The 22,840-nt window shown below is 48.2% G+C and overlaps 10 protein-coding genes across 10 annotated transcripts; 4 read left to right on the top strand and 6 right to left on the bottom strand.

Moving 5' to 3' along the window:
- Positions 1–98: 98 nt before the first annotated feature.
- PGRI_063600 (uncharacterized protein) lies at positions 99–1,606 on the top strand (the record flags this gene model as incomplete). The annotated part of the gene is made up of 3 exons (XM_040794074.1): positions 99–469; positions 528–840; positions 917–1,606. 3 exons carry the CDS (start codon positions 99–101, stop codon positions 1,604–1,606), a joined length of 1,374 nt encoding a protein of 457 aa, XP_040649324.1.
- A 754-nt stretch (positions 1,607–2,360) lies between these two features.
- On the bottom strand, positions 2,361–5,331 carry PGRI_063590 (putative C6 transcription factor Prf; the record flags this gene model as incomplete). The annotated part of the gene is made up of 6 exons (XM_040794073.1): positions 2,361–3,134; positions 3,193–3,438; positions 3,493–3,984; positions 4,047–4,566; positions 4,626–4,938; positions 5,016–5,331. The coding sequence occupies 6 exons, from the start codon at positions 5,329–5,331 to the stop codon at positions 2,361–2,363; spliced, it is 2,661 nt and encodes an 886-aa protein (XP_040649323.1).
- A 770-nt stretch (positions 5,332–6,101) lies between these two features.
- On the bottom strand, positions 6,102–7,296 carry PGRI_063580 (mitochondrial 54S ribosomal protein uL2m; the record flags this gene model as incomplete). Its single annotated transcript, XM_040794072.1, has 2 exons — positions 6,102–6,203; positions 6,271–7,296. 2 exons carry the CDS (start codon positions 7,294–7,296, stop codon positions 6,102–6,104), a joined length of 1,128 nt encoding a protein of 375 aa, XP_040649322.1.
- Positions 7,297–8,409: 1,113 nt separating this feature from the next.
- On the top strand, positions 8,410–10,041 carry PGRI_063570 (B-type cyclin nimE; the record flags this gene model as incomplete). The annotated part of the gene is made up of 4 exons (XM_040794071.1): positions 8,410–8,418; positions 8,544–9,701; positions 9,754–9,892; positions 9,950–10,041. The coding sequence occupies 4 exons, from the start codon at positions 8,410–8,412 to the stop codon at positions 10,039–10,041; spliced, it is 1,398 nt and encodes a 465-aa protein (XP_040649321.1).
- A 978-nt stretch (positions 10,042–11,019) lies between these two features.
- PGRI_063560 (HIT family protein) lies at positions 11,020–11,935 on the top strand (the record flags this gene model as incomplete). Its single annotated transcript, XM_040794070.1, has 3 exons — positions 11,020–11,274; positions 11,359–11,452; positions 11,679–11,935. The coding sequence occupies 3 exons, from the start codon at positions 11,020–11,022 to the stop codon at positions 11,933–11,935; spliced, it is 606 nt and encodes a 201-aa protein (XP_040649320.1).
- Positions 11,936–12,088: 153 nt separating this feature from the next.
- Positions 12,089–15,938, bottom strand: PGRI_063550 (Sirtuin family; the record flags this gene model as incomplete). Its single annotated transcript, XM_040794069.1, has 10 exons — positions 12,089–12,145; positions 12,200–12,324; positions 12,391–12,596; positions 12,653–13,515; positions 13,654–13,785; positions 14,223–14,390; positions 14,443–14,622; positions 14,678–15,229; positions 15,296–15,606; positions 15,704–15,938. The coding sequence occupies 10 exons, from the start codon at positions 15,936–15,938 to the stop codon at positions 12,089–12,091; spliced, it is 2,829 nt and encodes a 942-aa protein (XP_040649319.1).
- Positions 15,939–16,242: 304 nt separating this feature from the next.
- Positions 16,243–17,486, bottom strand: PGRI_063540 (ACL4 family protein; the record flags this gene model as incomplete). Its single annotated transcript, XM_040794068.1, has 2 exons — positions 16,243–16,873; positions 16,930–17,486. The coding sequence occupies 2 exons, from the start codon at positions 17,484–17,486 to the stop codon at positions 16,243–16,245; spliced, it is 1,188 nt and encodes a 395-aa protein (XP_040649318.1).
- A 947-nt stretch (positions 17,487–18,433) lies between these two features.
- PGRI_063530 (RWD domain-containing protein) lies at positions 18,434–19,198 on the top strand (the record flags this gene model as incomplete). The annotated part of the gene is made up of 2 exons (XM_040794067.1): positions 18,434–18,500; positions 18,576–19,198. The coding sequence occupies 2 exons, from the start codon at positions 18,434–18,436 to the stop codon at positions 19,196–19,198; spliced, it is 690 nt and encodes a 229-aa protein (XP_040649317.1).
- A 556-nt stretch (positions 19,199–19,754) lies between these two features.
- PGRI_063520 (LYR motif-containing protein) lies at positions 19,755–20,711 on the bottom strand (the record flags this gene model as incomplete). The annotated part of the gene is made up of 3 exons (XM_040794066.1): positions 19,755–20,384; positions 20,449–20,609; positions 20,663–20,711. 3 exons carry the CDS (start codon positions 20,709–20,711, stop codon positions 19,755–19,757), a joined length of 840 nt encoding a protein of 279 aa, XP_040649316.1.
- Positions 20,712–22,017: 1,306 nt separating this feature from the next.
- PGRI_063510 (E2 ubiquitin-conjugating protein MMS2) lies at positions 22,018–22,675 on the bottom strand (the record flags this gene model as incomplete). Its single annotated transcript, XM_040794065.1, has 5 exons — positions 22,018–22,078; positions 22,133–22,212; positions 22,269–22,394; positions 22,453–22,532; positions 22,603–22,675. 5 exons carry the CDS (start codon positions 22,673–22,675, stop codon positions 22,018–22,020), a joined length of 420 nt encoding a protein of 139 aa, XP_040649315.1.
- Positions 22,676–22,840: the final 165 nt, after the last annotated feature.

The following is a 22,840-nucleotide window of genomic DNA, read 5'->3' as shown; positions in this document are numbered from 1 at the left end:
ATTTGCTGACTTCTTACCTATGCTTCCCTATCCCAAATTTTCGCCAACATTCTGGGCAATTGAAATCCAAATCTTATACAGCAGGCAGAAAGTGTTGGATGCCTGAGGCGACCCTCGCGATGGCGGAAACACCTGATAACGATTCCCTGGCAATATCGGCCTGTCTAAAGGCGGTATCCGAATACTCTCCAATTCCGTCCGTCCATCGTTCTTCGAATAGCATCAAGCCTAAACTGCTAGGTCCTATCGCTTCTAGTCCTATCGCTTCTACTTCTGCTACTGATTCTATTGCTGGTTTGAATGCAGGTGGACCTCCAGTCTTGCGCCAATTGCTAGAGGAGGAAGACGAAGAGATGGCGCCCACTTCGCGTCGCGAGCTCCTACACAAGGATCACTTCCCGGCCCTGTTTGGAAACGCGAAGACTCAAAACTACTTAGATCCTATTTCTAAGGGACCTGGCTCTCACACGTAAGTCTGCTTTTTGCGCAGGGGCTATTCATTTACTGACAAGGGCCTGGAACCACAGGATCCGCACTCTTGCTTGGAACCCCACGGGCCAGCTGATTGCCACTGGCTCAGCAGATCGCACTCTACGAATCTGGAACCCCGAACGTCCTCATGTACGATACTCTACTGAATTGCGTGGCCACACAGCTGGTATTGAGAAGGCTCTCTTCAACCCAGTTCGCGATGCGGAGCTGGCTAGTTGCTCGGCCGACGGTACAGTGCGCTTCTGGGATGTGCGCTCCAAGACATGTGTGAGCCGTCTAGATGTCGGCGGTGAAGCATTCACGTTATCCTGGTCTGCTGACGGCAGCACAATGATCGTCGGCAAGAAGGTAAGCATGCAGTGCTGCAACTCCGCAGACTTTATCTCTCTCATGACAGAATTACTAACATGCGACATGTAAACAGGACGATACCTTAATCCCTGTCTCCGTTAAATTCCCCTCCTCTCCTACCACCCACGCTGATGGCGTGAATGCTCTCAACCTTCCCTCCTCTACCCCCGGCACAACTACATACACAGCTCTCGACCCTCGTCCTCAGACCGTCCAAACAAATGCGACAACCTTCTCCTGGTGTATGCCGACACCCGAACGTCCGGAGCAACATGTATTTGTGACGACTGGTGAAGGCAAGGTTAAAATCATGTCCTACCCTTCCTTTGATATTATGCACACCCTCAATGCCCACACCTCAGCCTGCCTTTCAATTGCGCTTGCTCCAACAGGCCGATACCTTGCAGTTGGCGGAAGTGACGCCCTCATCTCGCTCTGGGACACAACCGACTGGATCTGCCGTCGCACTTTGTCCAGCGAGAATGGTGGCGCTATTCGCGGTGTAAGCTGGAGCTTCGATGGCCGCTACATTGTTGGCGCATGCGACGAGCTTGGGTGTGGTGGGAATGGACTGGAGATCTTCCATGCTGAGTCTGGTGATAGGGTTCACACAATTCCTACTGCGGGTATCAATGCTGGTGTTTCCGCAGTTGCGTGGCACCCCTCTCGCTACTGGTTGGCTTACTCGACTACCACTGATGGACCTGGTAGTTCCAGTGCTGGAGGCTTGAAGATTGTCGGTGCTGCTGGTGGTAGCCTGTAATCTCTAGCATTTTAACACCCTTCCGCTTCTTCAGTGGGCTATTTTTTCTTTTGCGCTAACCTGACGATCCAGGTTGTTATCAAAAATTATCATGAATGGACGTACTAAAAAAAGATCAAACAAGTATGATGAATCAGTTATTAGATTTTGATGTAATATTGTAGTGACTGGTTATAAACATGAACTAAAAGGTCCAAATACTCCGATTTCAACTGTATAAGTGAAGAGTTCCGCCCAAAAAAGACCGTTCATTCGTTCGTCATCAAATCATTCAACCCAGAGGTTAATAAAAGCTGATCGAGTATCACTTTACTCGAACATTGTGGCAAGAGAATTGCAAATGGATTTGCAACGCCGTGGTTAGTAAATTAACCCCGGGAAAAGAAGGCACTCAGTCCAAGTAAATGGTCCTCAATATTTGTGGTAGGAGACCAATGCCTCACGCATATCAATTCAGTCTGCAGCCGGGGGGCAAAAATGAAAGCAAAAGAGAAGTATCCAATAGGATGATGGCCTGCTTCGAGTCACATATGAGATCCCCAACCAGGATTGATAAAGGTCTCGATGGGTCGTTCGAGTTGGGAGAGCCTATGACCTCGGACTTGAGTAGGTGGAGGGGACACAGAGCCTAGCACCCCATGTCATTTGTGCAGCGGCAATATGAGAGACTTCCATTTGTTATAACAATTTCAAGCTTGTGGGTTGTTGATATCGGAGACCTTTCAAGGGAAAGTATATTCCGCACGTGCTGCGCTCATGATGGTCGCCAGTTCTGCCAGCCAGCGTTGGTCCCATTTTCGCTCTGGATTTGGCTATTCAGCATCTGAGCCCATTGGGCTTCACTGAAAGTATCCATGTTTAGATTTCCAAAGTCCTCATTGCCCGTTTCTGGGTCTGGGTTGGGAAGGTCCCACGCAGAGGGTATGGAAAAGATTCCCGACGCTCCTGTAGGAAGCGATGGGCTACCAGAACTGTTTGGATAAAACTGACCAGCCATGGAACCCAAATCAGTAGCCTGTGGGTTTGGGTTTCCTTGTGACATTATGTTTGGATTGACCTTGTCAAAGGACGGAGCCGACCCCTGACTCGGATATACCGAGTTTGTCTTTTGATGCTTGTTTCCGGGTGATGGGTCGTCAGCACCGCTGATCGAATAAGAAGTGTTGGAGGATGAATTCATGGTTGAAGGGGTGGGATGATCAGATGGTGGGTTGTTTTTATCGCTGAGGTTGCCAAAATCAGGTGGAAAATCCATGTCCATATCGATAATGGCCCCTGGGGGTCCGGCTTGAGTGGAATTTCTCGAAAAATGACGCATTTCCTCACCATGAAAGTCCGACCCTGCGTTAAGCTGTGTCACTGAGTCCCTGTTCCGGCTAGGGAGAGACGTCGTCGAACCGGTAGGCATAGGCTGTTGATTGCTACCGCGATTGATACTGTATTGAGGAGACTGATTATGCGCGGTCCCTTGTGACTGGCGGACGTCGTACATAGGTGTACATTCGACATTTTCATGGCAGTATGATTGCTAGAGAAAATTAGATTAGCTTCAATTAACCCTCGGGGAACAAGCCAGGGAAACATACTACCATTGAATGTGCAGCAGACATTTTCTGTCTATCGTTCAAAGCGCGAATGCCAGTTCCGTCAAGATCAACGTCCAATTGAACAAGGAAGGACTCAGTTAGAGGGTTTTTGTTCTTCATGGCGTTCAGAGCGGAGACGAGAAATTGCAATGAGGACTGAACACTAGAGTCCTCTGGCCGGGATTTGAGATACTGCACAAAGACACGAGCAGCAATATAGAGACAAAATGACATGAAAGGATTCAACTGCAAGGTGTTAATCCAAAGAATTCTGGTTAAAAAGGCTCAATAGAAACTCACATTTGTTAAATCAACGTGGCTGATCATCTTCATGGTACTTGAAATTTGGTTCGCGGCGACAAGGCATCTACGCTTGCTTTCTGTCGTAATCTGATTCGGCATCTTATTTTTTTCGGCTTTGAATATTGCCGCTTGGTGAAGACATATGGTGGAAGTATGAATGCTCATGTTGGCGAAAATGACGTTCACGTCCGACATACCACTTGGGAGTCGAAGATGATCAGGCAAGGAGAGCGAAATATGCAGAAGAATATTATCATGACTTCTGTGGCGCTTCCAAAACTCTCCATTGAGGTCATGATCGTTGTCTTGGGGTTGAGGTCGATGGATGTGTACGAGGTTACGACCGAAGAGGCTTGCTAAAACCACCACGTATGCAAAAGGTGCTAGCGTAGCAACACCCTCTCCAGTGATGATGTCGTTCAGATGAAGTGTTCGTTGTGGCTTGCTCTTGGTAAAAGATTCTTCGGATGCGGGAAGGTTGGTCCTGATCTGATTACTGTTAGCCTATCGCCCACAAAGCCATGAAGAGGGTTTACGGAAGATATACTGACATCGTTCTCATCAATAAGAATGGGCCACCCGGTTCCAACACTCGAATATCTATCCGTGGAAAATGCGGCCCAGAAGACTCTTCTGCGTTCTTCGCGCTCTGTCCAATCCCTCGGTGGTAAAATGGATTGTTTCACGTCGAGACCAACACCATCAAGCCGATTCAACCCCAGCATCAGTGCTAGTCTTGCAGCTTTACCAACGCTCAGCCAAGCTCGTGGGAAGAAGATCATTCGGAATTCGTATGTGCCGATAAATATCCATGTTTGGCAATGTGCTAAACTGACGATGTTCTCTCCGAATCCTTTCATTTCGTCCAGCTCGGCATATTTGCGTGCCCGTTGGTAGAAATGACTATGCAGAAAGAAGTATTTGTCACTGACAGATGCGGCATTGCACCATATAATGTATCGCAGGCAGATCGGTGGCCGCATATTAGGGGCGAGAGTCAGGGCTGCAAAGTAACGTGGGCGGTGGATGATGGGCATTGTTGGATAGATTTTCTCAAAGAATAAAGCTTCCCTATACGGCACCACTGTATTAGAGATAGATTCAAGTAAAAGACCACACGAGACACGTACAGTTCATCAATCACGTCCTGTGAAGGAAGAGGCTCCTCCAGTCCTAAACTGATCAAGTCCCATTGAGGGTTGCCTCCACCCTGAGTAGTGGGCTGCGAAGGATATAACATTTGACTTGGTTGACCTGCGCCTGCCAAAGATGAGAAGGAGTTATCCATGTTACCTCCAATACCTCCTAGGTCCGAGAGCTCAGGCAGGTCCAGTATAGATTCATCGGCGATGGGTGCTGTGAATGCATTCTCCAATGGTCGAGATGGGGAGGTTCGTTGGATTGGTTCTGGATCCTGGCCTTTGAGAAGAGTCTCTACTTGAGCTGACACAGTCATTATCATTAGCATACAGCTCGTTGTTGATATAGAATTTGTGACCTTGTTCTCAACGAGTTCGTACCTAATCGGGCTTCAAGCTGTTTGACATATCCCCGTTTCGGACCACTCTTCTTGCGCACTTCGTCGTAAGAGCATTCATGCCCCAGACGTGAACAAGTCCCACAACTTGGTCGTCTCCCATCACACCTTAGTTTCCTTCTCCGACAGACAACACATGCGATGCGCTTGGGGCGGGGCACGAAGTTGCCTTCTCCGGTGCTAGTGCTTTCGGCAGCGGCGCCACTTTCAACGCGCATGAATTCCATTTGAGACGGGTCGGATTCTGTGGAGTACTGCAACGATTCGGGTCCAAAATTGGACGGCGGAAGTGCCGCCATAGCGGGCTTGGTTGCAGATGATGTTATTTAGGTAGGATGTAGTGGCTGAGTAATTCGAGTGGATGAATTATTGGCCAACTTTTGTTCGCGCGCGAACCTTTTTTTTGGGAGAATGACGTGTACAGAATAAACCTAAGGCGACAAAAAGCCAGGAACACCCAAGAGTTCGCCAAATTTGCCGAGATGGAGATGTGAAAATAAAGTGCTATGGATGACGGAAGTTCGTATCAGGAAAGGCTGAGTTCCACCCCAACTCGTATGAAGAGCTAGATCAAAGAACCCCTATTTTTCTATTTCGATGGGATTCCAATGAGAACTATGGGGAAGACCTAAATTTCCATTCTAAACATTCTAACCCCTGCAAGAGCGTTGACAGGTGAGGGCCACGCACCAGCGAGGTTGCCTAGAGGCTTGGCACCCATCTACAAGACATTTACCATATCTACTTGCAGATCATTGAACCCATTACCGTCCATCGAGTTTATAAATCTATTTTCTTTCGCTTTGAATGTATATGGCCTCGAGTCATCGTACTGTACAGTGCCCATTGCCCAAGCTTCAGTCAGATGGCAGATGCGCGAAAAAAAAAGGAATCCCCAAATAGCGTGTGGTAGAAGAAATGAGACATTTAATGTGTCAAAAAAACAAGAGAAGATATCGTACAGTCATCCTTTGCGTGGTAGGGATGAGGTATAGGGTGATGAGGTACAGATGGTTCAGAGACAAAGCATAGGTAGTAAAATGGCCACTTCGGCAAAGCAGCATCATCTCTAATTGTATCCACGACGGCGCTTTCCTTGGTTGCGAGGTCTGGCATGAACAACAGCCTTGTTGATCTTCCACTTGGGGCGGGTCTTATAGCCGGACTTAGTCTGCGGGTGAAAACAACAGTCAGTCCCATGGAAGTTCAGAAGGTGCAAAACAAAAGGGAATACATACCGGAATACCCCAAGGACTCTTCGGGTCGACGTTACCCTTGGACTTTCCTCGTCCACCACCGTGAGGGTGGTCCATGGCGTTCATGGCCAGACCACGCACAGTCGGACGAATGTTGAGATGGCGTGAGCGACCAGCCTTGCCGAGCTGGGTGTATTGGTAGTTCGGGTTGCTGGTGATACCAACAGTAGCGCAGCAGTCCTTGTGAATGAGGCGAGTCTCGCCACTTGAGAGACGGACAGTAATGTGCTGGGCCAGACGCTCCTGCTTCTGCTGCTCACGCTGGGACAATGGCTTCTTTTCGGCCTCGGGTTCTTCGTCTTGGATCGTTTGCTGGCGTGAGTCACTGCCCTTAGCCACGACTGTAGCATAGGTTCCAGCACTCCGACACAATTGACCACCCTTCCCAGGTCGTAATCCCACGTTGAAAATCAACGTTCCCACGGGAACCATGTGCAACGGCAGACAATTTCCTCTCCAGGCGGTTCTGGCCGCGAGCACACCGGGATCGACAGCGCTACCCATACTCTTCCACAGATCTTCAGGAATTCCGGACATATAACTCTGGACTACGTCGCCGGCGCGCATTCCATCCGCTGCGAGAATGTAGCTTAACTTGCCGGTCTCCTTACTAGCAGTCAGAGCAATATGTGCAGTGCGCCCAGGATCATACTCGATACGCTCCACTGTGTGCGGCCCCGGAGCCATGCGCAGAAAATCGATTGTCCGAATTCGACGCTTCGCACCACCTCCGTGATGGCGGACAGTGACTCGGCCAGAGTTGTTTCGACCACCCTTGGCGTGGCCACGTTTAGGGAACGTTAATTTGTGCACCGGGCGGCCTTTCCACAGATGGTCATTCACAGGACGCCGTAAATGTCTCACACCGGGGGTGCGCGGAGTGTAGGTGCGCAGCTGAATGCCAGCAGAATCGCGGCTGGGTGGAGGAGCAAATGAGACGTTCGGGTCGATAAAAGTGTTGACTGGTGTTTCGATAGGCTTGGGCTTGTTCTGCTCAATTTCATTCATAACTGTCGAATAGCCACGAACTGGCGAAGGCAGAGAGGGTAGACACCTAAAGGGCAGCCGAATGCCCCGTAGGGCAATTCGGGTTTGAAGCATTGCTGCCAAAGAAGTGGGAGGAATAAGGAAGACGGGGTTTCGGGGAATTAATTGACTAAAGAAGGGATGGAAGCCAAATGTCAATGGTGTAGACCAACAAAGACTCAACAGCTCCTCTCCTCTGCTTTGTAGATATGCACCTGACTATCCGCTGAAACAAAAAGTTCACCCACCACGTGACCTTCATCCTGGACCGCCTCTCCAGCCACAAGCACCGCCTTATGTTCAATACACGTGACTCTTTATTACAAGATTCGATACTTGTACAAACCCGAAACGTCTGTTGTCGGAGCAACCCATTTATTTACCCTTTGCACGCGTATCTCCCTTCATTGCTGGATCTACTTTTCTTAACCTATCTCAACGCATCTTTTCCTTGTTTCTATTCTGTTCTTCATTGCTCAGCCTAATTCTTCATTTTACAAATTTTACGGGAAAAAAAAGGGCTTGAACGTCAATTAAGTGATCCACGCGACTGGCTGAGTGGGGCTACTTGTTTTCCACGCTAAGCCACAGTACTAGGGCCAAACATCGCCTTTTGCCCTCAAGCTCTCTTCCTTTTCCCTCATCATTCCAGTTAAAGCTACCATTTCATCTTCCCCCCACTCCCCCTACTAACAATTATCGCGTGTGGATTTCTGGTGTACAGTGTCCCCAGATCATTTCTCTATCATTTGACATCTTTTTCCTGCCATTAGCGCGCTATTTGATCTTCGGAACAAGGGTTCGGCGCGGTCTTGATACGCATCAACATAGTCTTGTTTGGGCCGTAATTATCGACTCATATCACCTCCACCTGTCTGAAAGCTACCTCTGCCGACTGGCATTGTAGTTTCTTCAGTACAACCGCATTTTCACGCGTGGTACGTGCACCTCATCCTCAACCCTCTGGTATGAGGTCCCCACCGAGGAAATGTCGATTGGAATGCTAACCTGATTTCCTGAACAGGACAAGAATCGTTATATTCCTGTCCCCTTTCTTCCCTTTTTACGCGTCGCTTTCCTTTTATTATCTTCACGATGCCTCAGGTAAGTAATATTTAACCTTGCCAAAACACGCGTTTGATATCTTGGTCGCGGGATATCATATCCATAGCTTCGAGATCTTGGCATATCCTACGATCTCACTGGACTGATCACTGACTCCCTTGCAGGCCCGCAGCCTTCGCACCAGAGGCACGATGAATGAGAACGATGAGAACGGTCCGTCAGCACGTGTGACGCGGGCCAAGGCAGCCGCCCTGACCACCAATGTCTCTGCCGCTGGAGCCAAAAGAACCCTGCAGACAAAGCGAACCACATCGACCACCACGACTAACGGAACTCAACGTCCTCGTGCTGCCCTCGGTGATGTCAGCAATGTCAACAAGACGGAAGGTGCTGAGGTGAAAGCTGGGAAGAAGCCGGTCGCCACCAAGGCTGGTTTGACCTCTAAGGCAACTGTCCAAACTGGAGGTGTTCAGAAGCTCAGCCGCACCAACTCCTCACGAACTGCCCTGCAACCCCGCGACTCGAACAAGAAACCCAACGCCCCCAAGCGCCCGTCGTTGAAGGATACCCCCGTGGAGGAACCTCCCCGCAAGAAGCCCGAGCTTGAGCGAAAGACCCGAACTCCTATCGAGAAGATTGTGGAAGAACCAGGGAAGGAGGATCCTAGCGTGAAGGATGCTCTGAATGACGCTGTGCAAGATCTGGACACTGAGGACTTGGACGACCCATTAATGGCCGCCGAATACGTTGTTGAAATCTTCGAGTATCTCAAAGACCTTGAGATCATGACTTTGCCCAACCCTGATTACATCGACCATCAGCCCGATCTTGAATGGAAGATGCGTGGGATCCTTGTCGACTGGCTTATCGAAGTGCACACCCGTTTCCGTCTCCTCCCTGAGACCCTGTTCCTTGCTGTCAACATCATCGATCGCTTCCTGTCAGCTGAAGTTGTCGCCCTTGATCGTCTTCAGCTCGTTGGTGTTACCGCCATGTTCATTGCTTCTAAGTATGAGGAGGTGCTCTCGCCTCATGTCGCCAACTTCAGCCATGTCGCCGATGAGACCTTCTCGGACAAGGAGATTTTGGATGCCGAACGTCACGTCCTCGCCACCCTCGAGTACAACATGAGCTTCCCCAACCCCATGAACTTTTTGCGACGTATCTCCAAGGCCGATAACTATGATATCCAAACCCGCACTCTGGGCAAGTACTTGATGGAGATCAGTCTCCTCGATCACCGTTTTATGTGCTACCCCCAGAGCCATATCTCTGCCGCAGCCATGTACCTTGCACGTCTCATCCTCGAGCGTGGACCTTGGGTATGTTAAATTACATTTAACCTGTTCATACATCTCAACTAACTTATCATAGGATGCCACTCTCGCTCACTACTCTGGATACACTGAAGAGGAGATCGACCCCGTCTTCCAGTTGATGGTTGATTATCTCCACCGCCCGGTCTCCCACGAAGCCTTCTTTAAGAAATATGCCAGCAAGAAGTTCCTGAAGGGTAAGTATCGTTGGTATTCCCTTGTCTCCCGAGACGACATGCTAACTAGTCTTCTAGCTTCTATCTTGACTCGCCAATGGGCCAAGAAGTATCACCACCTTTACGTGGACAGCTCCGATCAGAGCAGTTACGCCAAGGATGAACAGTAATTGTATCATTTACGATGTCATGCTACTCCTGTCTCGCCAACGTCGATGCCTTTCATGACTCCCTAGGGCCTTGAGACGACTTGAGCAGGGAAATCGAATTCCTACATATGTTGGCATTTCATTGTGCTGGTATTCACTTCACTACCTTTTTGCATATTCTTACGACGACTTGATTGAATTTCTGCGCTTTCCGCATTTGTCTTCTGTGATGGGGTGTTCGGCGCTCGGCCCTGTGTGCTATTGTTTTCTTCTTTTATCCCCTACATCTTCACCCTCGGCTTGCTTGTTTTCCATGCATCAGCATCTAACTCCCGCCTGCCTTGATATCTTTTACCTTCTCACACGTGTTGCAGGCGTCGGGGTCTATTTTTCTCTTCAAACAATTTTACCTTGATTCACCCCGATTCGCCTTGGTCTTAGGTCGGACGGTGCAGTGTATCCTCTTTGGATCACCTTTTTTGTTTTATCATGCAAGTTCCGAAGGCTTGCATGTTTGCGTGGCATTGCGGATTGGAAATCTTTTGTGGAGCCAAGGTGGCTATGTTCTTTTTTTGTTACTCAGGTGTTTCCCAATTCATCAACTGGGAGATTCAATTGGTTATTGAAGCTGAGTCTTCCAGGCAGGCGAGATTGATATCAAATGGACGAGGTAATCGGTGAATCGGTGACAAGTTGGAACGCTTTTGTTTTTGTTCAAAATAGTTGGATTTTTAACACTGGATCCGTGTGTATGGCGTGCTTATTGAAACCATTTCTTCTTTCATTTTGGGTGTATAGTATATCTGAAGTTGTAGATGCGTCCAATTAAGCTTATGCTTAGCCGAGGTTAGTCCAAGGTTCCAAGGTTGGTCCCGGTGAGCCGCTGAATCACCACCTCCATCTTGTTTACAATAGTTACATCTTTCTTTGGGGCTGATACTGAACCAGGTATACGAACCTACTCTTGGACTGGATAAATAGACTATTCTATATGCCATCATGGATTCCATTACACCTCCGCCGTGTCCGTTCTGCAACATCGCCTCATCATATCCCCCAGCCCCCTTCAATGACCCTGAGTCCAATCCAGCCTCTACTATCTCGGGTTCAGGCCCATTGTCCCATGTCATACTCTCCACTGAGCATGTTCTCGCCTTCTTGGACATCATGCCGCTTACCCGCGGCCATGTCCTTGTAGCGCCAAGACATCATTACAAGTTGCTAGGAGACATGGGTGTTCAAGCAGGACAGGAGGTATGTACTTATTTCCCATCAGTTCAGATATAATTGTGCCGAAAAATCACTTCTTTAGCTAATTCTCTTTGATTTGTCGCATAGATGGGAAAATGGCTGCCTATTCTCTCCAGGGTAGTAACGAAGGCTGTGTTCGGCGATGATCCCGATAGACATTGGAATGTTGTACAGAACAACGGTATGTCTTCTCCTTTTTTCCGTTTCCCCCTTGAATTGGTTTCAATTCGGGGTATTGCTACACTGTATGCTGTTACTCCGTATGTATGTATCAATATTGGCATTCAGGGAGGTTGAACACCCCTTACCGATATGTTCTTTTATTTGTCACTGAATTGAAACGGCATGAATGTCTACCACGCATCTTATTCAGAAGAAAAAACTGCAATCATCTAACTGAGCGACAGGCGAAAGAGCAGCACAGGTAGTACCCCACGTCCATTTCCACATCATCCCCCGCCCTGCTCAAGGGGTCAATCAGAGAACAAGCTTTGCTATGTTCGGCCGTGGGCAGAGAGAGGAGCTCGACGATGATGAGGCTGCGGCCTTGACTCGTGAGTTGAGAATTGAGCTGGCTGAGGAAGTCAAACGAATTCAGAGGGATGAAGGCGTGGACTTGGCTGCAGACTTGGTTCCAGAAGGAAGCCAGCGAGGGAAGCTGTGAACCACATTTCATCTTGTATTCTCTTTTGTTCTTTCATCTGATCATTGGTCCCATCTTCGCTGTACATAGGCATTTTTATTACTCAGCTTTGAAAGCCTCCAAGCTGAGGGATAGGCTAGATCGCTCTCTATCTGATTTTCTATGTTGAGGTTCTTATTCTGCCGTTTTTTGGTCCTTCTCGACCCTAGTGCCGTGGCCTCGGAGCATATGCTGGTTCAAAAAGTTAGTCAAGCACTGAGCGGCTATCTCCCAAATGAAACGTACCACTCGTCGGAATGCATTGAGATCATCCGCTCTAGTACCCTGATCATCAATCTTTTTCCGGGCCAGTGTGATATCCGACAATTGTCCCTCGGGTAGGCGGCGATAGGTTATAAGTCGGCGAGACCCTACAAGACAAAATTTAGCCAATCCTTTCCAATATCATGGTTGCACCACACAAGGCCTTCACTTACAGGTGTTGAAATACTGCACAGAGATACTGACGATTTCGAGATTCTGATGCATTGGAACAGGGAACTCGGTTTTCTCATCATTTGTTGTGGGCATCCACATTGACAAACGGCCATTGGGAACCAAGGAGTGAACTGCGAAGTTGAGAACATCGTTCTGCAAAGCCTCGAAGCCATAAGGCTTTTTCGGAGGCACGTAACCGGGTCGGCTAGGTCAAAGAGTCAATATTATAAGTCTGCGACAACGAGGCAAAATAAAACATACAGATGAGCAGGGACGCCATCAATGATGACATTGACTGCGGGTTTTCCCCTACGATTTCCCAGAACCCGCAGCCCTTCACGCACACCGTATGGCGGATCGCAGACAATACCATCAAGGATGGCGGTTCTCCGCAGAGGCGTGTTGGTGAGATCGGAAGTGAATGTATCAACAAATTTGCTCTTGATCCCATATTGGTCGAAATTTTCATATATGCCCAATTTTCCGGTTACTTTGCCACGGAAGCTTCGGCCATCAATGTCTGCGCCCAGAGTCAGAGCGCCGAAATGCGAAGCAGCAATTATGAAACTTCCAGTTCCGACAAATGGATCAAAGAACAATTTCCCAGGTGCGGCAAGAGCCATGTTCGCCGTAATGAGACTCAGCTCCGCATCCATGGAAGTTGTACTGATATAACGACGCTTCTTGAGGTCGTATTTGAGCACATCCTCACGACAGCTATCGGCAATCTTGCGACTAAGGTAAATCTTCCGTGGAGCTTCAGTTCGTGATACGCCCAGTACAGAGACTTCAACGTCGTCGATGTACTCTTCCATCACGAAAAACTCCTCGTCGGGGTTTGTTAGCCGGATCGGGCCTTTGAACTCCATGTATGAGAATGATCGAATGATCTCTCCCTTCTGAGCTGGGCTGCGGGTCCCTGCGAAATAGTCAATCGTGAATTTGAATGAGACAGCATTGTAGTCGTTCCAGCGATGCTGAGTTCGTCGACGGACATCTGCATGTAGCTCTTCATAATTGGTGCCTTCGCCCCATAGCTCGAAGATATCCTTGACCAGGATACTGCGCTTCACGACGGCCCGCGCCGCAGCTTCGTCTGGTAGTCTTACGACGCAGTATGGTGACTGGGTATGTCAGTCAAATTTCTGAAAATCGAAGATGATCATGCAAAGATAAAAGATGAGGGGTGTCATAATTTCGGATCATTGTCCATGAAGTAAATTGGACGCTTCCAGCTTAGAGACAAAGAAAGGGTATCATACATATTCACAGTAACTGATGATTTCGAGGTCAACGCCTGCGAGTGTGGCACAGGCTTGAAGTTCCGGCCGTCGGAAGGTCTCATGGATCTGGGCGAACCGAACCAGATAATCCATGATGAGACGAATATATGTCTAGCTTTTTGAAGATTTATGTTTTTAACAAGTGGGAGTTCACACCATTTGTTGCTGCTTTCAAGGCGGGGTGCGGGTTGAGATTTTTTTTTTTTTTTTCTCGGGCCAGAAATATACTCCACGGAGAGACAGAGAGAGTATGGATTTTATATCAGAAATTTTATTCATTTTAATTTTACAATAAATTAATGAAATTCAGTCGTGTATGGAATATGATTCGAATGATACAATTACAAAGGGTTATTAGAACAAGATAATTGTACAGAGAGGATACGAGGAAGATTTGCAGAATGAACGATTAAACAGATCTACCTAAGTGATATAACACAGAAATATAACAACACTACTTAATATCATCACATACTATGAACAGAAACCCGAAGATACGCCTTATGACAGAATACATTCCAAAAACTCCGCCCCTATGCACCAACTACCTTGAAAACATGTCGTGATTCATATCCCTCCACCGGGGTAATATCGACCTTCTCATCGGCTGGTATCATATGGTGTTGTAGATTCCAGCCGGCCCGACGCGAAAGTTCTGATACCACCACGTCACAATCACCTAAGAGATCAATATCGAACTCGGTATGTGTCACCGGCTACAGGCCATGGTCAGTATAGTACATTGTCGATATTTTCAGTATGACTTACAGTGCGCGATATGTAGATCTGCGGGACATTGCGAGGGAGGATCCCCGGCACTTCAGCCACGGGGGCTACCTTCAACGAGGTTCCGATGACAATGACTAGGTCTGCTAATTCCCGATCTTGGTGAATTAGACGTTCGCCAAACTCGTCGGGTAGATCTTCGCCAAAGAATGTGATATCAGGCTGTACTATTTGTAAGTATGAAAGAAAGCATGCAGGGCACTCAACAGTCACCGACCTTCATCACTCCAGGAGTCGGGATTTCATAGTCATCCTCATCCGAACTGTCGTCGGAGACCTTGCGGTCTTTGTGCTGACCATTGGAACTTCGCTTGCGCTTAAGTCCTTGCGGTTTTAATTCTTCTTTTGCTATTCTCTCCTTGCAGGCGGTACAATGGGGGATGTTTCCTGCTCTGATTTCATCGAAGATAGCGTCGCCCGGGACATGGAACCCACATTTCACGCAGGTGGCTGTCGCGAAGGATCCATGGCATTGTACAATTTTCTCCGGGAGTACCCCTGCGTTTGCTTCAATGTTATCGATATTCTGGGTGTAGTTGGTTAACAGCTTGCCCTTGTCCTGTAGAAGCCGAATGAACCCATGGGTGGGCGACCATTTCTTTTCTGTCGGGAGAATATCCTTGGCAATTGAAAAGAAAACACTCGGGTCCTCCCTGAAAACATTGATATCAAAGACTTCTTGTGGATCGCTCAGGCCCAGATGCGTCAGTTTTGAATAGAGCCCAGTGTCCTTAGAACGGAAATCGGGAATGCCTAGGCTTGTTGAGATCTGGTAAAATACAGGTTAGCATTTATGGATTAGGAGCCTTCTGCATATAATTTAATATGAACATACACCTGCACCTGTCAGAACAACGATGTTCCGAGACTCGCGAAGAAGCCGAACAGCATCGTCGATGCTGTTGTACTGGGAAAGCTTGGGCCTCCGGGAAAACTCGCGCGAGATCGCGATCGCCAGAAGAGAATGGTAAGACTCATCTGGGGCACCATCAAGGAATGCCGGGGGCGCGATTCCAAATGCCGTGCACAGCTTTTTGGCCGTGACGGTTTCGCGGAGGAGGGTTTCTTCCACGAACGCTGCCTTACCAATGGCATGTAAACGCTGTCGATATGCAGTCGCCTCTTCTAGAGTACAGGCACCGGGAACTGCGACGGAAAAGCGAGCGCATTAGCCAATGTTCGTTCTGATCTCCGAGAGCGGGGGTGTCCGGGGTAAGATGTGAGGGTGGATATAATTACATACTGAGCCCGTCGCGGATCTGGTCATCGCGTAGGAACTGGATCGCCTCATCGCAGTTAGACAGATGATCCCATCCATCGGAATCATCGCTGTCCGTCTCCAAATCCGACGAAATCTCAAGTGCGAGGTCCGGCGCGTCGTCGTCCATAGCGTACTGATCGTCCACATCCAGGGCCTCTACTTCAACTACGGTGGTCTTCAGCGAAGACTCTCCTTTTGGGGCTGGTACCAAATCCATTTTGCAGGAGTTTGAGATGCCAGCCACGGAGACAAACTCTTCACTCGCGCTTGAAATCTGCTCTGGCAAAAATTCGGGCATCTGCCTCACCGGAGGCAACTTAATCCGGAACCGATGAATGAATTGGAGTGGCGATATCAAAGAAAGGTTTTGGTTTGTTGGTTCAGGGGGTCGACAATGAAAAAAAAAAAGAGACAAACATTTAGGGTGGGTGGGGGGTATGAAAGAAACTACTTATAGAAGTATTGAATCAAATAAATCAATGAACATGTACATCATCTCATGTGGTCGTCACTTTTGGTATCTATGAATCTGCCATCTCATCGTCGGAGTCGACTTCAATCTCCTCATCTGAATCCTCGCCTTCTCCTTCCACTTCAGCTTCACTCTCATCATCCTCTCCAATTTCTTTGGTGATTTCCTGTACAAGCTCCAAAGCATGATCGCGAAGTCGGTCATCCTCATACTGAAGGACATCGTAGAGCTTCAGGCTTTGCTTGAGCCATTCACGACTAGCGTCTAGTGATGCATGTCGCGGGGACTCGGCAAGCTCCTCAACGGTCGCATCCTTAGGTGCCTGTTGCTTTTCTGCCAACAGGAAGAGACACCAGCCTCCGAGGTACCAGGCCTCTACACTTTGATCATCCTCTAGAATCAAGCGCTCGAGGACTTCCAGAGCCTCGAACTCCATATTAACTTCCATTAGGAGTCGCGCAAGACTGATGCGCACTGCAAAATCGGGAATCTTGAGATCTTCTGGGGCCAGGTCCTTCCAAAAGCTCATACTGCGAGTGAGCGCGGATCGGGCATCTTCGGTGCGCAGTTGTGAAATGCGGATGGAGGCGAGTGTCTGTAGTACCTCCGGGGCCTCGGGTGTGATAAGGAGGGCTTCCGTAATAAGTGCTTCACACCGAGCTTCGGCATCCTCTTCCCAGCTGAACGAGTATGTTAGCGTTGGCCCACATAAGATATAGAATGTAGAGGAACTCACGAAAGGTCGGTCATGTAGGTTTCAGCGACGGCGCAGAGTGCATTAGACAGCTTGACCTTCTTCTGTTCGATATCGGCAATCTCCTCTGGTGATGTTTTTCCCTCAAGAGACTGAATAGTCTGTCTGAGAGATGCTACACCCATCTCAAACCACAGGACGCTGTCCTTTCCACCTTGCTCACTCAATTGTGCAAGCCATAGGAACTTCTCGGCTCCTCCGCCCTGGGATTCCGGTACCGAGCCATTTTGATCGAGTTGAACAGCCTGAAGGAAGCAGTTTCTAGCAGTATCGATGTCGCCTAGTTCAACATTGATTTCTCCAAGCAGGTTAATAGCGGGGAGCTGTGCAGTGGTGTTTTCAGCAGTCAAATCCAGAGCCTGCTGTGCGACGGCGAGTGCCTCATCTGCTCGGCCAGTTTGTAGGAGGATTGTGGCTTGGTCCAGTAATGTCGAGGGATCTTGAGCCATGCTGCCTTTCGAGATTGAGCCACCAGGGCCAAGGACGGACTTTTCGCGGGGTTTGGATGACTTCTTCTTTTGCGGTCTAGGCTTTCCCATGGCAGGACGCAGCGAAATTCAATAAAAAACCGTGATATCGTCGACTGGGATATCAGACAGAGTGACAATTATAAACCGGTATCTATTTAAAAAAAAAAGTGAAGCTCCGCAGCCAAAATTTTGGAGCAGATGTTTGACGGGTTTGCATGTGGGACCGCAATATTCGCCGCGTTGCGTTTAGTCTCGTTCAGATTCTGCCTGCAGTATATTTCCGAGAAGACTAGAAGGCTACTAGAAGACTTCAAAAAGGCCACAACCTTCTAATGTTGTCGTATACGCGGCTGACTATCAAAAGTTTACCTATGTAGCTAACTCAGCAGGTATCCTCTATACTCAAATGAAAAGCCAGCGGTGAGCCAGACGGTCAAAAATTTACTATGCGCCCGGTAGCCGACTGTGTAGCATCCTCAGGGAAGGCATTGGCGGGAGCACTAGAACTTCCCTAATACCCCCAGGCCTGCATGGATTTAGCTCAGAATTTCCATATATATATATATATATCTACATGTACTTATGTAGGCAAATCTCCCAATGGGGCAAGCACATAACAATAGCATGAGCGTAAAGTACCCAATATAATAATGATGCACATACTAGCCACATGGTTCCTCTTATATGTAGCTACTTAGGGATTTCTTCCAGCTAGAATATTAGCAAGCGAGTCCGGGTATTCCAATTCGAGCCCACAATGGCTGGAAGCTGGCGAGGATGACGGGGAATCGATACAGTCACGTGACTGGTCTTGGCCTCGACGGTTGATTTAGTTTGCGCTCCAATCTTTCTTCGAAGCTGGTTAATATTGCGATATCTCAAAGTCCTGCCGAGACCGACTTTAAATATACACAGATAGAGCTACTATTGTCCCTCTACGCGGTGTTTTCAGAAGAATCTGCACTCCAGCTGCGCTCAAATCGTTACCCCTCCAATCCGCGGGCGGATCAGCAGCTATGGGTCGCGAAGACCAGATTGAGGAGCGTGAAGTGCTCGATTCAATCTTCCCTGACGAAATTACCGGTAAGTAACAAACAAGGCCTGCAGACGACTCAATTTCCCTTTTTATCTTTGCTCACAGCAAGACCCGGCACTTAGACATATCCGAAACCTCGTACCGAGTAACCATAGCCCTCGATGCCCTTGAATATGAAGGCGACGAAACGGAACAACCCGTGATATGCCTGGAAGTTTCTTACCCTGAGGATTACCCCGATGTTGGCCCAAATCTTACCATTTCCTCTCCGCCCAACGCCGTGAAGCATGCTCGACTAGATGTCCAGGAAGACAGGGACCTACTGATGGAGTCTCTTCAGCCTACAATCGAAGAGAACTTGGGCATGCCCATGATATTCACACTGGTCAGCGCACTTAAGGAAAGCGCAGAACAACTTATGATCGAGCGAGCAGATGCCATTCAGGCTGAGAAAGACCAAGTCGCTGCAGAGAGAGAGGAGGAGGAAAACCGAAAATTCCATGGCACACCTGTCACGGTCGAGTCGTTCTTGGAGTGGAGTGCCAAGTTTAAAAAGGAACAGGAGGAGGAGGAGCTTCGGGCCCGCGAAGAAAAGGAATCGGAGGACAAGAAGAAAAAGCCCACGAAAGAGGAGAAAAAACTCACAGGCCGGCAATTGTGGGAGAGAGGCTTGGCCAAGGGTGATTATGATGAGGAAGATGATGATGCCTTGCCGCCCGTTGAGAAGCTCAAAGTGGCTGCATGAGCTAATACATAGAAATGTTAATGACCTACCATTACTTCATGAAATTATGTATTATAAGATTGTTATATTGGTGTGATCATATTGAGCAGTAAGTGAGCTTCAATGTTGTACATATCCAAGGGTAGGTGGAGTAATATACAGGTCTGAGAGTCCACATGGACTTAGATTATGGTGCTCGACAATATAATGCTCAATCATTAGACAGAAACAGGACCCGAAATATAGCTGTTGTCTTGGGTTGAGCTTCTTTCTGGAGCACAGTAACCTCGATATGCTAGCAGTGGTGCCCATTGACCGGATATGACCAAGAAAGGACATACATGGATAATGTACCACGCCTCTCTGGAAACTTCGAGCTTCCGACTTTCGCTTTCTAATTCCAGGCGATATTGACAATAGCATGGCAATAGACGTAGGTGGCTCTAATGTGACCAGGCATGGACCTGCTATAACGGCCATATGGCTTGACCAACATTCGTCTGCCCGAAGGGGAGGGGAATGTGCTTTGAGATGGCAACGACACGTGCGTGGCAAGGCGGACCACAACCACTCGGTTTCATTGCTTTGGCTGCTTTTGGCTAGCTTCTTCTTCCGCCAAAGCCTTTTCAGCTAGAACAATCTTCCACATGTTATTTGCAAGCTCTTTGGTATGCATGTCGAAGTTTCCAATTTTCGTATTGACATCGGCTATGGCATTTGCAGGATGCTCATACCAAGTGGACGACTCCTTCGTCTTAGTGATGCGATCCCACTCTTCTTCGTCCTTGGCGAAAAGTAGTTCTATTTTCAGCCTGTCCCGACGTTCAATCCAGTTCCAACGACGCCCAAGTTTTGTTCGTATCACACTGCTAACATTTCTCGGCTGCGGTTTCTTATAGCGCAAGAATGGAAGCCCGCGTGCATTGACAAGTACAGGGACATTGCGCTTTTTGTCACCCAGCGACCGAGGTCGCTCGAGGATCGATGTAGCATTCGGATGCCGCTGAGATGTTTCTTCCTGGAAGCGAATTGACTTTTCCTTTCGAGCTTGCTTGGGCGTAAGAGGTTTGGCAGGCGGTGCTACTGGCCGGATTTTCCTTTGCATCGCAGCATACTTATCTTTCTGTGACCTAGCTTGGGCTATGAGAGTTGTGATCCGGTGTGCATCTTGTTGATTGGTATGGGACGAAGAGAGGAGATCTAGAGCCTGTCATACGGCGACGAAATATCAGCACATAAGCTCAGCCCAGATGAAGATTCGATACGCATACCTCATAGCCTGCCCTCAACGCATTTGCTGATTGTGATGGGCTCTGTAATTTCTTATATTTTCGGAAGTTCTGCCGAACGAGAGGTTTGGTCTCATTCAGCCACGGGGTGTCTGCAGTTGAAGGACGGCATTGTCGGAGAAGTGCTCGATAAAGTGCCAAGCCTATCATAGGTTGTTAGTTAGAAGGGCTGGAAATGTAAGGGGTTATCTCTTACAAGCAAATCGATGAGCTCCAGAATACTTGGGAACCAGTACTTTATGCATTCTGCCGTGTTGAATGGTTATACGGAGTACCAGTAATGAAGCTTGGGTATATGGCATATAGCTATACAAGGGACACCGCCCCAATCACCGCCTATTGTAAAGGAATTAGCGTACCCAATTACATATGCGTTGGCGGAGTCCCAATCCGGTTAATGTTCTCCGCTCCCTGTCCGTGGTTGAAAAAGGTCACGTGACCACACGTACCTATATATATCTGACCCGGCCGACAGATCTTCCTCTTCTTTTCTTCCTTCTTTAGCTCTCTTTGCCTATTGGCTTAGATCAAGTGTAGTATCTGTTCTTTTCAGTTTAATCTCTGAAAGTTTCCGTCCAGGAAACACTTTGATTATTCCTATTTTTGTACCTCGTGACTTGGCCCCTGTGCTTGCGCATGCCTTGTTGCACAGTGTCATTGGGCTTACACTACCCCCAATAGACGCGACTCCTTTTTCATCAATTGTTCGGCTTGTCCGGGCGTTTGGAGAAGAAGTTACTTGACTCGCACTTGATATGCACTGTATTTGTTCCCCATGATCCTGTATTGTATCACGTGTCCCACTGTCACCTTGAGGTCTTGCTATCTTATGCCTTGAAATGTCTGAACTGTGCTTGGTTTTAGACCGCTTTCGCCACCTCTCTATGTTGTATATAGTGTATTGTAATTTGAAGCTATTCCCACCACACAAATCATCAAATTGAATATTTTCCTGGCGTTGAACGTTATTCCTACTAGAACTCATCGTTTTGGTCAAATCTCACGCGTTAAACCTCCCTCCGACCGCACAAACGAATCATCAAATTAAAGCAGGAATCAGGCAGCGATGCATATTTTAATTGAAATTAAACACAGGCCACTAAACATTTTCGCACCCATGGTCTTGCCTAATAACCCTTGCCTTGCTCTGACCTTACTGGGTGATCTTGATTTGATGCCATTGTTTGACTTCTCTTTGACATGTCCCCCAAGGGCTGGTCGAACCCGCACATGGAAATACAATAAAGGACTGGATGATTAATTCTACTCATTATCTTGTCACTTAACAAAGAAATATCATCTGTTTTTGTTATTTGTAAACAGGCGCCTGCCGCAATGCCCAATTCCACGAAGCAAAACACTTTAGAGACGAATACCTAATGTAGGGATGAAAATTGAAAGTTGGGGCCCAAACGAGCCCCCGCCAATGCCTTCATACAGAGACTGTACACGCTCTAGGGTCAAAGAAATAAGAAGAAGCCAGAAAATTTGAATGAAGCCGACCCTGATACTCCGAGATCCGCCTGCACCGAGTGGGTCACATATACTGGACTAGAAAGTCGAGCCCTCTGGGGGCTGCGGCAGCTTCTTATGCTGGGGCAAGGCCATGTACCTGGACAAAGTGTCAACACCAACCATCCATCTTGTACCATTGGTTTCTGCTCACCTTCTCAACTCAATTAGAACTGTCTCCATGGTGTTGTCTCGTTTCCACTGCGCAAGGGTTGGAAGCTTTGTCGGATCGACCTGTAGTATAATCACTCAGTAATGGCTTTGTGTTTTGGTACTGACTCTCTTCATACCTTGCCAGAGCTGGGATCGACGCAGGGGATGTTGACTCGAGAGACAAATTGAATAGTAGGCGGGTTATCAGGGTAGTCAGGTCCGCAGTGAATGTTCACACTGTATATCCGGTTCTCATGAACACTCTGAAGATGGCAGATTAGCAAGAGTTGCATGGTGGCGGAGAGTAGGGCCAGAACTAACGTGAGGCGGACCTAGAATGGTTCCATTCCAGTTGCTCATCATCATATCTTCTCCATCGGCAAGTCCGTATGAGCAGGCATCTAAGAATAAGAAAGATACGTCAGTGATCTAAGATCGGACAATGTCGGAGATCGTAGGAGTCAATCGTACCTGCACTCAGACCCTTCTCGCCTTTCTCGAGCTCCTCCAGGAGTCGAAAGTTTCTTGGAACCTTGGCAGCCATTTCGAGCACCGAGTAGTGGTTTCAGAGGCTGGAAATGTCACGACAAGTGTGAGCAGATGCTAAAGAGGGATGTTGCGACAAGAGGGGCAATGCGCTAGGCGGTCAAGCTGGAACCAAGTCACGTGCGATATGGCTTATCGATAGCTTGGCAGTTGGAGATGCCAC

The sequence above is a fragment of the Penicillium griseofulvum genome (assembly GCF_001561935.1).
Source record: "Penicillium griseofulvum strain PG3 chromosome Unknown contig_91, whole genome shotgun sequence".
NCBI lineage: Eukaryota > Fungi > Ascomycota > Eurotiomycetes > Eurotiales > Aspergillaceae > Penicillium > Penicillium griseofulvum.
Note: the sequence above shows the minus strand (reverse complement) of the source record. Positions and strands in the feature narration are given on the sequence as shown.